The sequence below is a fragment of the Vulpes lagopus genome, chromosome 2, assembly GCF_018345385.1.
Source record: "Vulpes lagopus strain Blue_001 chromosome 2, ASM1834538v1, whole genome shotgun sequence".
NCBI lineage: Eukaryota > Metazoa > Chordata > Mammalia > Carnivora > Canidae > Vulpes > Vulpes lagopus.
In genome coordinates, this window is record NC_054825.1 from 128,019,950 (window position 1) to 128,033,514 (window position 13,565).

General features: G+C 38.1%; 1 protein-coding gene across 2 annotated transcripts in view; it reads right to left on the minus strand.

The window, feature by feature from the left end:
* Window positions 1-774: 774 nt before the first annotated feature.
* Window positions 775-13,565, minus strand: part of ERCC6L2 (ERCC excision repair 6 like 2) — a 124,319-nt gene continuing 111,528 nt past the window's right edge. For both annotated transcript variants that reach the window (XM_041742919.1, XM_041742918.1), the window contains 2 exons: window positions 10,355-10,536; window positions 775-3,142 (listed from right to left, as the gene is read on the minus strand). In XM_041742919.1, the coding sequence (XP_041598853.1) occupies window positions 2,173-3,142; window positions 10,355-10,536 (1,152 nt within the window). In that variant the 3' untranslated portion in view covers window positions 775-2,172. The remainder of the gene's footprint in view (window positions 3,143-10,354; window positions 10,537-13,565) is intronic.

The window sequence follows — 13,565 nt, forward strand, 5'->3', positions numbered from 1 at the left end:
GCTCCCAGATTCCTCAGTGGTTGAGCCAACTCTTCCCGCTGCTCCAATGCAGGGTAAGTCGACCCTCACACCTTCCCTCCTGGAACTGACTGGCTCCTGTCCATACTGGACCCTGGACTCTGCTTGAGACACTATTCCTGCACAATGTTAATGACCGTTTCATCAGCAACTGCTGAAATCTAATTTTTAAACTTCAGGACTATATTTTTGATTCCATTTTGACTTTTACTGGTAAAAGTCTCTTTAATACTATTTCATTATATTGTATGAATATCATTTTATGATTCGAAGGTCCTATCTATATTAAAGTTTTTAAAGGTACTTTATTTTATTCAAGAGCCACTTTTATTAAAATGCCTGAACTCTACCATCTGGTATTTAACTGAGATGAAGAGGTCCACTTGCTTATCCGGGCTCCTCCTACAGCTATTCCCACAGCAGGCTAACAACATTTAATATCTACCACAGATACACAGTATATTCATTCTGTAGCAAGCACCTCAGTGGTGAAATTCAGCATCTGATAAGTGTGGATATAGATCAGCTGCAAATAGAAAAAAAAGACTCTCTATAATCTATATATAATATAGATTAATATTAATATATATTCTATGTATAATCTATATAATCTAAAACAATAATTTGCAAACTGTGATTTCCAATCATTAATGGGTCATAAGATCAATTTAGTGGGTTATGAGAACATTAAAAAACACACATATATTAAGAGCCAAAAGCGTAACAGGAAAGGAAATATCAAAGTACACTGCATGCTTTATGGGTAAATATTATTTCATAAACATTTTATTTTAATCTTATATATGTATTAACACATATGTATTGGGTCATGATATAAAATAGATTTCACAGCTCTCAACAACATCCCAAAGAACATATTTGGTCACTTGGTCCCTTGAGAAAAGATTTGTTTTTTTTGTTTTTATTTCTCCATTTACAGCCATGGTTCTCCTGCAAGGTGGGTACTCTGAAGGCCCTGGGCTCCGAGCACCACCCCTTCCTGGCTCACTGCTATTTCCTATTTTTCCTCCTGCCCACCCAAGCTCCCAGAGCTCCAATGAAGGAAATGAGCCACCGTGCATCTGAATGTGGATCAGTAGAAGCCTCGGGTCCCTGCTACCACATGCCAGGCATGAGGACAGGGGCTATATAGATGTGACTCTTTACAGAGGTGGTTTCCTGTTTTTTTGCCTGTAGTGGTAACTCACCTGTGCATCTCAAGCCTCTGGCACAGTATACATAGAGCCTGAATGGATGTTTCCACATAAATGAATTCAACAATAAGCACATTCTGTAGATTGTATACCATATAAATTAAATTCAACAAAATAGAAGAGTTTTAAATAAAATGTTTCATTTCTCCATACTTAATATAAAAATACTACACAAAGTTTAATTTATATTGATTAAATCCTGTTGTATAAAAGTTGAGGCATTACGTTCTGTGGCTATTGGTTTTATGACTTGTCATACAGTTATACATATGACTTTTGTAGTACAGTTATACATTAACCCTTTGATTTTGAGCAGTTATAAACTTATTATTTTAATACATATGTTCAGTACTAGCTATTACTTTCATCTCAAATAATTTAGTAATAGTACATGATACTTTGGAAAAAGTAAAACAGTTAATAATTTTCAAAATGCTACTAAGAAAGAAAGACATCAATGTACACCTGATTTGGGGGATGACCATATTTTGGCCTGTGACTTACTGGAATCTGGGAGAGTAAACCAAAGCTTTTTTTAAGCTGGAAGGACACACATTGTTCTTTGAGTTCAAACCCTTCATCTTTCATATTAGGAACTATCTGCACACCAAGGTAAGTGTAAGTGACTTATCTACAGGCACATAATTACACAATAAGGGAGATGTCCCAGGTTTCCTGATAACAAATCTAGACCTTTTCTATTTCATAAAGATGTTTATACTATAATTCAATCATATTTTTAAAAGATCAAGTCAGATATCAAGGAAAACAAATACATGATAACCTTTTAGGCTAAAACAGCGCTAGAGCAAGTGTTTAATAAAAATGTGTGTTGACAGCTGTGCTGCAGGTAAACGTAGTGAGTGTGGAATACAGAGCTGTAAAGACAGGTGGCTGAAGTCCACTGGTCACAGTAATTCATTCTATGTTTCTTTATGCATTACTTTTGTGCATTCATTGTGTTTTCATCTGTATCACTTGAACTCAATTTTTTCCACAAAAATTTCTCATTTGATTTCCAAAGTGAGGTTTCCAGCTCCTCTTTCCTTTTGGAGGATGCAGCAAGGGGCACTTTTTCACACAGAGTCTCTATCACTGCCAAGTCGGTGAGTTTACTAAGACTGTCATCATTCTGTTCATTCAAGATGTCCCAGAAATCTTTTGGTCTCTGTTTTGCTTTTTCCATGGGCCCTGAAAGAACTTTCCTTGGCAGTTGTGTGGGACCATTCCCATGACTTTTAAAGAGGTCATCAAGAATAGACGTGTCACCAAGTAAGCCTACCACAGAAGTGTCTCCTAACACTGGATTTATCTTTTTGTTTTCCACTTTGAAAAGGGGCTCATTTCTTGAAATGCCTGTTCTTGTTAGGTTTTGTTCATCTTTCATGGTATATTCCAGTTTTTCTAATTCATCTGCTTCAGACTTAGTGTTCAGGGAACAGGATGCTATAATGTTTTTAGGGGCTTGGCTGTTTTTCCCATTGTCAGTCTCTTGGGTTGAACTTAGAGGTGATTCATTAGTTTCTCCATCATTAGAAAGCACCACTTCTCTATGGAAACTGTGATTTTGAAACTTAACTGATTTTTCTTTATGTATTTTTGGGCTATAAATTTGAGAAACTTTTTTGGAAGTATCTTTAAATGACAAAGTTTCAGAATCTGACAGCCTTTCTTTTATAAGAGATTCATTTTTTTCAGACTTATTCCTGACACGTTCTCTTTTCTGATGGGAAGATTTAATGAGTTCTGCATCAGAATCCACAAAAAAATCTTTTACCTCTGGATATTGAGAAGCATAAAAGTCTTTTAGCATTTTCTGTCGTTCTTCTGATGTGGCATTGGTTATATGGCTAGCAAATTCCTTTACAGAAGGGAAGTTAAAATAAGAAGCCATTTCTTGAAATTGTTTTCTGAAGATTTAATGAACAAAAGCAGAGGTTATTTTTATTACATTTTATTTTTAAAGAACTCATCACCATTGATATTATATAAAGCAATGTATATTTGACCCTTGAAAACAAGGGTGTTAGATTTCCCCATGCAGTTAAAAATATAAGTATAACTTTTGATTCTCCCCAACATTAGCCTACTGTTGACTGGAAACCTTATTGATAACATAAAACAGTCAACACATATTTTGTATGTTATATGTATTGTGTGCTGTATTCTTACAATAAAGTAAGCTAGAGAAAAGGAAAATGTCATTAAGAAATCATAAAGAAAATACATTTACACACTACTGTATTTACCAAAAAAATGTTGCCTAGAACTGGATTTACACTGTTCAAACCCATGTTGTTCAGCGGTCCCCTTGTAATTCTATTCATGCAGTGTACATTAGCTTAATTCCGTAATGAAAATGCATTTATTTTACACTAGCAGGATGTGACCTCTTTCCTCATGCTACTGAAAAAAACCTTTAGCTCATGAAGTCACCTCACCAGCTTTTTAAGTCATTCTGATTTATGCTATTAAGTATTTCCTGGGAATTGTGGGATTGCAGCATGCAATTTGGCTCCAGCCAGCCAATTTATGACTGATATGAGAATCATAATTTGTAAAATCTGTACTTGAAAATCTATATTGCATTTAAGTCCTACAATTGTCAAAGAAAGGTCTTAATGAATGGAAAAAGAGAAAATTCTGAAAAAATAAAGGGGCTTTTTTTTCTTCTCTCTCCTCTTTTTCCTTCTTCCACAAATATAACATAGAAATTTCACAAACGTTTTGATAATCTTAAAGGAAAATTCAAAACTGATAAACCTAGATTCTTTCTTCTCCCACCTGGTTCAACTTGGGTATAGACAGCTAAACTAAGAAGTGAGATGCTATTTAAAACAGTGAGTTTGGGGATCCCTGGGTGGCTCAGCGGTTTGGGGCCTGCCTTTGGCCCGGGGCGTGATCCTGGAGTCCAGGGATTGGGTCTCGCGTTGGGCTCCCGGCGTGGAGCCTGCTTCTCTCTCTGCCTGTGTCTCTGCCTCTCTCTCTCTCTCTCTCTCTGTGTATCTATCATGGATAGATAAATAAAATCTTAAGGAAAAAAAAAAGCAGTGAGTTTCACTCTTGCTATAAAATACTAATAAAAGCTGTTGTATGCATATATGAGGAAATGGGCCTTCCAGAACCCTTGTAAGACAGAGGCAGAAAGAAAGATCATTTCAGGAGCCTAGACACCAGACTCTGCTCCCTTCCCCAGATGAGAGTGCTATGGACTGAAGTGTGTCCCCCTCAAATTCAGATGTTGAAGCCCTAATTCCTCAGTGTGACTGGGTTTGGAGATAGATCCTTTAGAAGGTAATTAAGATTAAAGAAGGTCATGAGAAGCCACCAGAGAGATCTTTCTCCACCATGAGAGGATGTGGTGAGAAGGTCACCATTGCAAGCCAGGAGGAGAACCCTCACCAGAATCCAAATCAGCTGGCATCCTGATCTTGAACTTCCCAGGCTCTAGAACTGTGAGAAATAACTTTGTTGTTTAAGACCCAGTCTGTGGTATTTTGTTACGGGAGACGGAGTAGACTAAGACAGAGGGATTACTCTGATGATGCTGAGTTTGGGCCATGTATCAGGAATGCTCAATGTTCAGTCAGATATTCTTTTAAACAAAAGCCAGAGACAAGAGACAGTGTTGTAGCACATGGTTAATAGTCTCAAAGTTCTAGAATATATTTTTATTTTATATAATATTTCCTTAAAACAGTCATTTATGCATTCAACAAAATTTATAGACCCTTTATGTGATAGGCACTGTGAACAGCCCTACTACCATATTCTTCGAGGCATTTATAGTCAAGCTGCGGGGAGACAGGTGCATACAAATCAAACCAGAAGGGAGTGATAAGTCCACTATGGATGTAAATATAGGGCCCTGGGGGTACCCACAGAAGAGGTACCTAAGCCAGCGATGGGGTCATGGGTAAGGTAGCAGAGAAGGCTTCTTTGGTGCTACCAGTCAGGTAAGGATGAGCAAGGAAACTTTCCAGGCAGAGGGAGAACAGGCACAGGCCTACTTCTGAGAGGACCTGGCGCACAGGGGGGCAGGAGAAACAGCTAAGGAAGAGGCTGAAAATCATGAGGGGTTTGTATGTCAATTTCAGAAGTTTGAATTTTCTCCTGAACACAACAGAGAATCCTGAAAGTAAAATAATTATTTATTTGTAATGTATGTAAATAGGAGCTTTAAAGCCACTGTTATTTTTTTGCTGCTCAGGTCAGGTCATACAGTTTGTGTTTCCTGTGATTTTAGTGGCAATCCATCCCGCATGCTCAGGACTTTCTTACATGGCTCCAAGAGGAGCATGCTGGCTCCTAGTCCTTACCACACGGGTCCTGTTAACTGTTCCACATCCAGATATTATCTACGCCTGATCAACAGCCATTCTTACGGCCACCAGGGTATTTAATAACACAAATACAAGCTTCCAATTTTCTGTCCTGGAAATTGCCAGTGTTCTTGTTGGAAAGCAACAAGCACATTCTTAAAAGGCTCCAGTTTTCACTTCATATGAAGTAATGAGGTATTATTGTTTTGTTTATTAATCATCTCCAAATCCATTTTCATGGCATTCCTAACAAATATTTGTGCTGCAAAGATTAAGTTAATGGCAGAGTTATAGGCTGATGTCTTTTTATTTATCCAAGACTTGGTGGGGTCTCAGCAGCTGCCAAAGTACTTTCACCTTTGCTGTGCTGACTCACAATCCTACAATTCTGTCACTTCTGGGAGGAGAGCTGTTTCTGACCCATGTTATGTCAGTAATATGCAAGTAAATTAGGTTGTGCCGTTGCCCCTCACAGGATGAGTTACGATTATAATTCATTTTATTTTTGCCTTCTAACTTGCTTTCATAATTTTTGGTCTTTAAAAGAATTTTTTCTAAGTATTTAAGTAAGTGCAAGTTACAATCAGGAGGTTTAAGTTTAGCCACTTTTTTACAGACTCAATCCCGGGTCTCCAGGGTCACGCCCTGGGCTGAAGGCAGCGCTACACCGCTGAGCCACTGGGCTGCCCACGTTAGCCATTTTCTAAGAACAATTTAGTAAACTAGAGTAGACACTCAGAAGCCACTACAGAGAAAGGAAAAAAAGGAAACCAGAGATCAGTATCTCTCAGCAAATATATCCAGGGTAGTTGTGTGTCATGATATAATTCTAGTTCTCTCCCCTTTGCCAGAGGAACTGAGGGAAAGGGGTAGAACCCAGCTACACCATCTTCTATTTGCCTGAGCTTTCTGAAGTGAAGGGGGGACTGAAACTTCATTCCAGTGACCTGAGGGCTGCAGCTGGTATAGATTCCAGAATCTCAAACAGGGGAATGGTTAGCGGGAAAGACGTCAGGAGTTCTGACACCATGCCCTGGCTCAGATGTTGGTATTCTAAGGTTAGCCTTTCACTTAGCCTGAGACATTTCTTCCCTAGGATGAATAGACAAAGAAGGAAGAAGGCAAAAACTAATCATTGTTAATAGTTTTATTTTTATATATAGTGCTAAAGGGGATAAGGACACTTGTGCTCCTCAAAAACTGGTAAAATGCATTATGGCCTGCCTCTCAGCAAAATAAATGCCTCAAGTAAATTGTCCCAAATTTGCCCAGAATCGGAGTTATAAGTCTGTTTAAGAGGAGATATGCCACTGTAGCATGTGGAGTGTTCACCTTTCTGGGCAATGGTGACAGCTGAGAGTCTCCAACCCACCACACCTGCGCCCAAGGGCTGAGGAGCTGCCAAACCCTTGCAGAGAGAATCTCGAACCCAGAGAGCCATCACTATTTGCCCACACTCTGCAGAGGTCTTCAGGACCAATTTGACCACGACTTGCATCCCTGCTTACTTCAGCCGCTACTCCTCACTTACCTGGAGCCTCTCATCCCTTCCTAATCTCTCATCCCCTCCTAGTCTCTTCATCCCCAATCTAATTCAATCCCTCACCCTTCCAGACTGTCCTTCGATGCCCCCAGAACCAGGCTGTGATCTACCAACTCCCCTGTTCTTCTCCTGGAATGGTCCCTCTGTCCCCTCATACCACCTCCTCCTATGCAGCCCTCACAAGCTAAGGCTCCTATGCCTTACACCCTAAACCTCAGGGTTCATGGTTCACATTGCTGCTTCCAGACCAATATTCTCTTTCTCTTGGAGATTCCTTCCCCTCTTTTAGGTTTATGCTATCTCGCTAAACCATTCTCTCCCTCATGTTAACTGATCTTTTAATTGCTTCCCACTAATGACTGAACACTCAAGATTAACTCTACTTCCTTTCCCATCTCCTGCCATCATCCTTTTGTTTTTTAAAATTTTATTTATTTATTTGAGAGCGAGAGAATACAAGCAAAGGGAGGAGTGGAGGGAGAGGGAGAAGTAGGCTCTGCAACTGAGCAGGGAGCCCTATGTGGGGCTCAATTCCAGGACCCTGAGATCATGACCTGAGCTAAAGGCAGACACTTAACTGACTGGGCCACCCAGGTGCCCCTCATCATTCTTGATAACACCAATATTCATGTAGATGCTCCACCTAACTCCAACTCTGGCCTACCAATTTTCTTTACCACCCCTGACCCAAGACTCAACCGCATATCAGGTCCCTATTCCCAAGACCACAGAGAGCTACCATCATTACCATCAATTGCACAACCTGCAAATCCCTGAATTCACTCACCTCATACACCAGCTCAATCATTCAATTCCCCAATGACAACAATGCTGGAAGATACTTCTGACCTCATCAAGCCTCCCCTTCATCTCGTTTAGGTTCAACTTTGTAATTACTCCTTTGCAAACAACCTTCAGCTTCCTTGCTTCTCTTTCCCTCCATTCTAACTCCTGATAAAACCCAGCCATCTCTATTCTGTGTCTGCAATGGAGCAACTGAAGCTTGCTGAACAAAGTCTGCACAACTGCATGGATGTTTCTTTTTTTTTTTTTTTAAAGCTTTTATTTTTATTTTTTAAAGATTTTATTTATTCATGAGAGCCACACACACACAGAGAGAGAGGCAGAGACACACGCAGAGGGAGAAGCAGGCTCCATGCAGGGAGCCCAACGTGGGACTCGATTCTGGGTCTCCAGGATCACAACCCCGGCCGAAGGTGACACTAAACCGCTGAGCCACCAGGACTGCCCTGCATGGATGTTTCTATTGGAATTATTCTCAATCAGGGACTTAACATGAGCCATGAATTCTAGTCTCACTAAGCTTGCTATCCTACTTTTTAAGTGATTTATTATATGACTTTTCTCTCCTGAAATTTCTTTCCCTCTGAAACGATACTTTAATTCTTAATACTTTGAGGAAATATCACCATATCAATGCCTGTCTTCATCCCTTCATCTAGAAGGCTAGACCTTCCTCAGTGGTCTGGATCACACCCTCTCCTGCCTCTGGGACTTCTGTTATCATGTCTTTGGCATGATCTCTTTTTCCCCTATTAGTCTTTTCCCTCAACACACAAACAGGTTCTATTGTCTTCCCAACTTAAAAAAAACTTATCTTTGACCCATAACGGCCTCCAGCTCCTGCTACTTTTCACTCTCAAAGAGCTGTTACAGGGTCTGCCCATCCCCTGCTTGCCCACCACCTCACCCCGGCACCTGCCCATGGATTTACGGACTGCTCACATCAAGGTGGCCAATGAGTTCTCTGCTGCCAGTTCCAGGAGGCACTTTCCCACTTCATCTAATTCTGGTTCTCAAAAGCATTTAATAAAGTAAAGTGCTCCTTCCTTTTATTGTGCCTCCTACCCAGTGGGCCACTGTCACCTGAAGGTTTAGTCTTGGGGCTTCTTCGCTCCTCTCAGTGCTAGGTAGGTTCCTAGGTTATTCACACAGTCAGTGGCTCTAAAATCATTTATAATCTCAATGCTGATGACTTCCATACCTAGATCTCCAGCCCCCAAACCCTAGAGGAGCGTATCTATTGCCTATTTGGAATTTCCACAGAACCTCAAATTTAATATATGAGCAAAAAGAGAACTCTTGATTTTTTTCAATCCAAACTCTTCTCTTCCAGTTTTCCCTATTTAGTAAATCCAGTCTGTTGTTCCAACGACTAGTCCAGTACCAGACTGAATTCATGTATTTAACTGTCTCCATGACAACCACTGTATTGCAAACCACCACTGACTAGTTCCTTCCAGTTTCCCCTAATCTGCTTCTTCCACGCAGCAACTAGAACAATCTTTTGGAAACATACATCAGATCATGTTCATGTTTCAATAGCTTTCGGCTGCACTCAGAATAAAATCCAAAACTTGTCCACAACCTATAGAGTTTTGCATGCTCCAGCCCCACCTGTCTTGGCCTTTGTCTCATGGCAGTCTACTTGGTTCATGCGCTAAGTTCACAAGTCTTCTCTCAGTTCCTTGAACACACCTGACCTCTTCCCTCCACAAGGATGTTCTTTTTTTTTTTGTTAATTTTTTATTGGTGCTCAATTCGCCAACATATAGAGTAACACCCAGTGCTCATCCCATCAAGTGCCTCCCTTCAGTGCCCGTCACCCAGTCACCCCCCCCCCCCCCCCGGCCCACCTCCCTTTCTACCACCCCTAGTTCGTTTCCCAGAGTTAGGAGTCTCTTATGTTCTGTCTCACAAGGATGTTCTTACTCTAGTTCTTTGCCTGGTTATCTCTCAGCTCACAGATGTCAATTCTGTCATGAGGTCTTTCCTGAAAGCTATCTGCACCCTTCCGGATCCCATTATTCTCTATCAAGGAGGCCTGTCCACTTCTTTCTTATATAATTTTATAATTATTTATAAGTTTTTTTTTATTTTTGAAAATTTTATGGTTCAATGCCAACTCCCACTGCACTATAAGCTCTATGTCCTTTTTTACCCTCTATGTTCATCACCCAGCACAATGCCGGAGTACATGTTAGGTGCTCAATAAATATTCAATGAATGCATATAACGCACTTAAGTATTTTGTGTATCCATATAAAATGATTTCATTTTTCATCAATTCAGGGTTTAGCTTTCTAAAAACATTTAAAATATTTGGAATTTATTTTTTAAAGTGTACAAATTCAGGTGCCAAGTATGGTTAAAATTCAAATAATCTGTGTATTTTATTAAGTAGCTATATTTCTTTTGTGAATAATTCCCAAAGTCCAGTGTTTTTATAGATATACCTGCGGATCCCTTTTGGCGTTTCTCCAATTATGAAGATGGTCTGTTCTGTGCGGTAGACTATTTTCTTCTTCTTACTTACAGGGTGTGAAATGTAGAGAGGAAATGAAATGTTTCCTTCACTTAGTTGTTGGCCTTTCTCTGTACATGTCAATGTATCTGTCTTCATTTTTTCTTTATGCGTCTGAAAAGAGAAGGAAAGCAAAAACTAAGTCTGAAAAAAATAGTCATTTTTGGTCAAATGAGGAGATGGCCTTATATTTCCCCCAAGCTCTTTATAATCAAGTATATCATATTCTCCAACCAATTCCATTATGAGACATGTTAATCTAGATTTTTAAAAAGAAGATGTAGGGAAAAATTACTTTTATATCTTTCTGAAAAGTAATGGCAATACTATGATATTTCCATGGTGTCTATGGTTTAAGATACATGTTAAAGATATATCTCTAAAGGTGTAATAAAAGTAATAGCAATAATATGATGCCTTCATTGTCAAGACTGATTTCATTCTATATACATGGTGATATCCATAATACTAAGTGAAATAGAAAGTAATGATTATAAGAATAATGGCATAAAAATGAGATATTTAAAATTCTTAAATTCAATAATTTCTCTCAATATTAGTAATCAGATTTTCAGGCATTTACTTTTATGTAAGTAGCCAAACTTTTAACAAATAATAATCTTTATATGATCAGTAAGTAAGAAATCATTTTCATAAATCCTACTTTTTAATCTCTACTGATTGCCAGGCTATTTAGTGATTTTAAGATGCTAACTACAGTTGGTCGAAATTACAGATAAAATCTTATTTATGTTACAGACTATATGGGTTGCTTGTTTAACATAAATGGTTAAAAACACTGGGTCAAGAAAAAAATAATTTTAAACTATATGGTTCCAATTTCCTTGAGAAGATGCTACAGTGAGTATGTGGAAAGTGCTATCCCATTTCAAAAAGAGAAATATTGGATACAATTTGATAACAACAATAGCAAAATTATACTTGAGCTCAGAAGTAAGAAAGGTAAATCTCTAGGTGTCAAAAGCAAAGAAGTAACATAGTGATGAATGGGACTTAATGCCTTAAATTATATTCTGCAGGCCTCTATGTCTAGAGAGGAAATGAAAATGACTTTCTGCATTAAAAAACAAACAAAGGAGGAGTTAAGAGGATATCCAATTTGCAAATTAAAGCTAGGAAAGTCCAAACTGGGAACACAGGATAGAAGCAGGCTACCTTTATACTCTATATAGGAAGAATCACTGGTCAAATGTGGAATGCCCACCCTGTGCCAATTGTGGAATCTCATTTCGTAGCACCTGGGTGGTATGGGAAATCTAAGCTAAAAACCAACATAAAAAACTGGCCCAGAATCAGTGAAAACTATAGATCTCAATGAAGGATGAATATAAAAACATACTATAGGAAGACTTCCATAATCCCAAGAATGCTTTTGATTCCAGGATGTGAGGAGTGGCGAGTTGCTCAGGCAAAAATTATGAGGAACATATAAAATCCACCACCATGAAAATGGGCAGGTGCAACAAATGTGAGAATACACACTGGAGGAATTATAGATAATAAAGCAACCTGAAAGAGACTTTTTAAATCATTAGCATGTCCAGAAAGATAAAGGAATAGAATCTGCCAACAAGAACTGGGTATTATATAGGCAGATCTGAAAAAGAACCAAACACAAACTCTAAAATGGAAATATAGTTTTGAAATAAAAAGCAGAGATAGGAACAAGCTCAAAATATGAGTAAAAGCAACACACTAAAAAACAGCCCTACAGTGACAGTTGATAAAGTGGTAGAGTAAGAAGACATAACAAAATTTCTAAGATACTAGAAAGAATAGGGAAAACAGAAAAGATAATGCAAAGTTATAATGGCAGGTAACTGAAGAAAGCATGAATCCTCAAACCAAAAAAGGAGAGAGAATCTCTAGTGGGAAAAATAGTATTAAATCTATACTTTGTTATATCATAGAGAATATCTTAAAAACCAGCAGGGAGAAAAAACAAAATATCTCACAAAGAAATGACAATAACCTGAAGACAGACTTCTCATTAATACCATCATCACCAGAAGATAATTAGATGATACCTTCTATATGCAGAGAGGAAAAACTATAAACTTAGAATTCTATACCCAGTTAAACTATCATTATTCTTTTTTTCAGACATAGACTATATAAGAAAGTACTAGATACATATTCTTGTTGATGACGTAATTATTTTTTCTTTTATAGGAGTTCACTGGGATTGAAATGGCACATATAAAATGAATGTGGGTAGGGAATAGTTTTTCATTCCACAAATATTTACTGAGCACCTGTTATCTTCCTGGTGCCATACGATGCAGTTGAGAATAAAGATATTTATATATACAAAGAGGCCCCAACCCTTAGGGGGCTTAAAAGCAACAAGCCATTTTTTATTTTAAAGATGGAACATTTAGTTTTCTTTTAAAAATAAATCATTTATTTCTTCAATTTATATTCAAGTTCATTTTCTTGAAAAACTGAACATAACACATACAGCTGTTCATTAATTTGTTTCTTTTCCTTCCTTCCTTCCTTCCTTCCTTCCTTCCTTCCTTCCTTCCTTCCTTCCTTCCTTCCTTCTTTTCTTCCTGTAATCTCTATATCCAACATGGGTACCTAACTAACAACCCTGAGATCAAGAGTCACATGCTCAGTCACCCTGTAACTGTATATTTTGTAGTAGCAAACCATTTCTTTTTCTTTCTTTTTTTTTTTTTTTTAGCAAACCATTCTAATGAAAATAAATTGACTTCTTAAATATCTATTGCAAACCAGATGGACAAACACAAAATGTTGAATGTACTTTCCTTAAAGACAAAATTTCTTGAATTTTAAAACATTAACAGAGAGGAAAATTGTGACCTTTAAAGATAAATTTGAAAGAGATTTAATACATTTATTTTACATCACGAGAAAACAGTTGAATGTTGAAAGTTTCCAGTAAAAAGGCTCATTTTAAATGATCCCCCCCAAATAATGATCTATTATTGTAAGGAGAGATAGGATGTTTATATGAAGATAAAGAGAATAAACAGCAAAAGAAGGAACTGGTCAACCAAGAACAATTCCTCCTCATATAGTGCATTTTCTGAAGCCATAGAGAAATCATGCCAGACAATGGCAATTTTCAATAATTTACATGATTACTCTGGGTT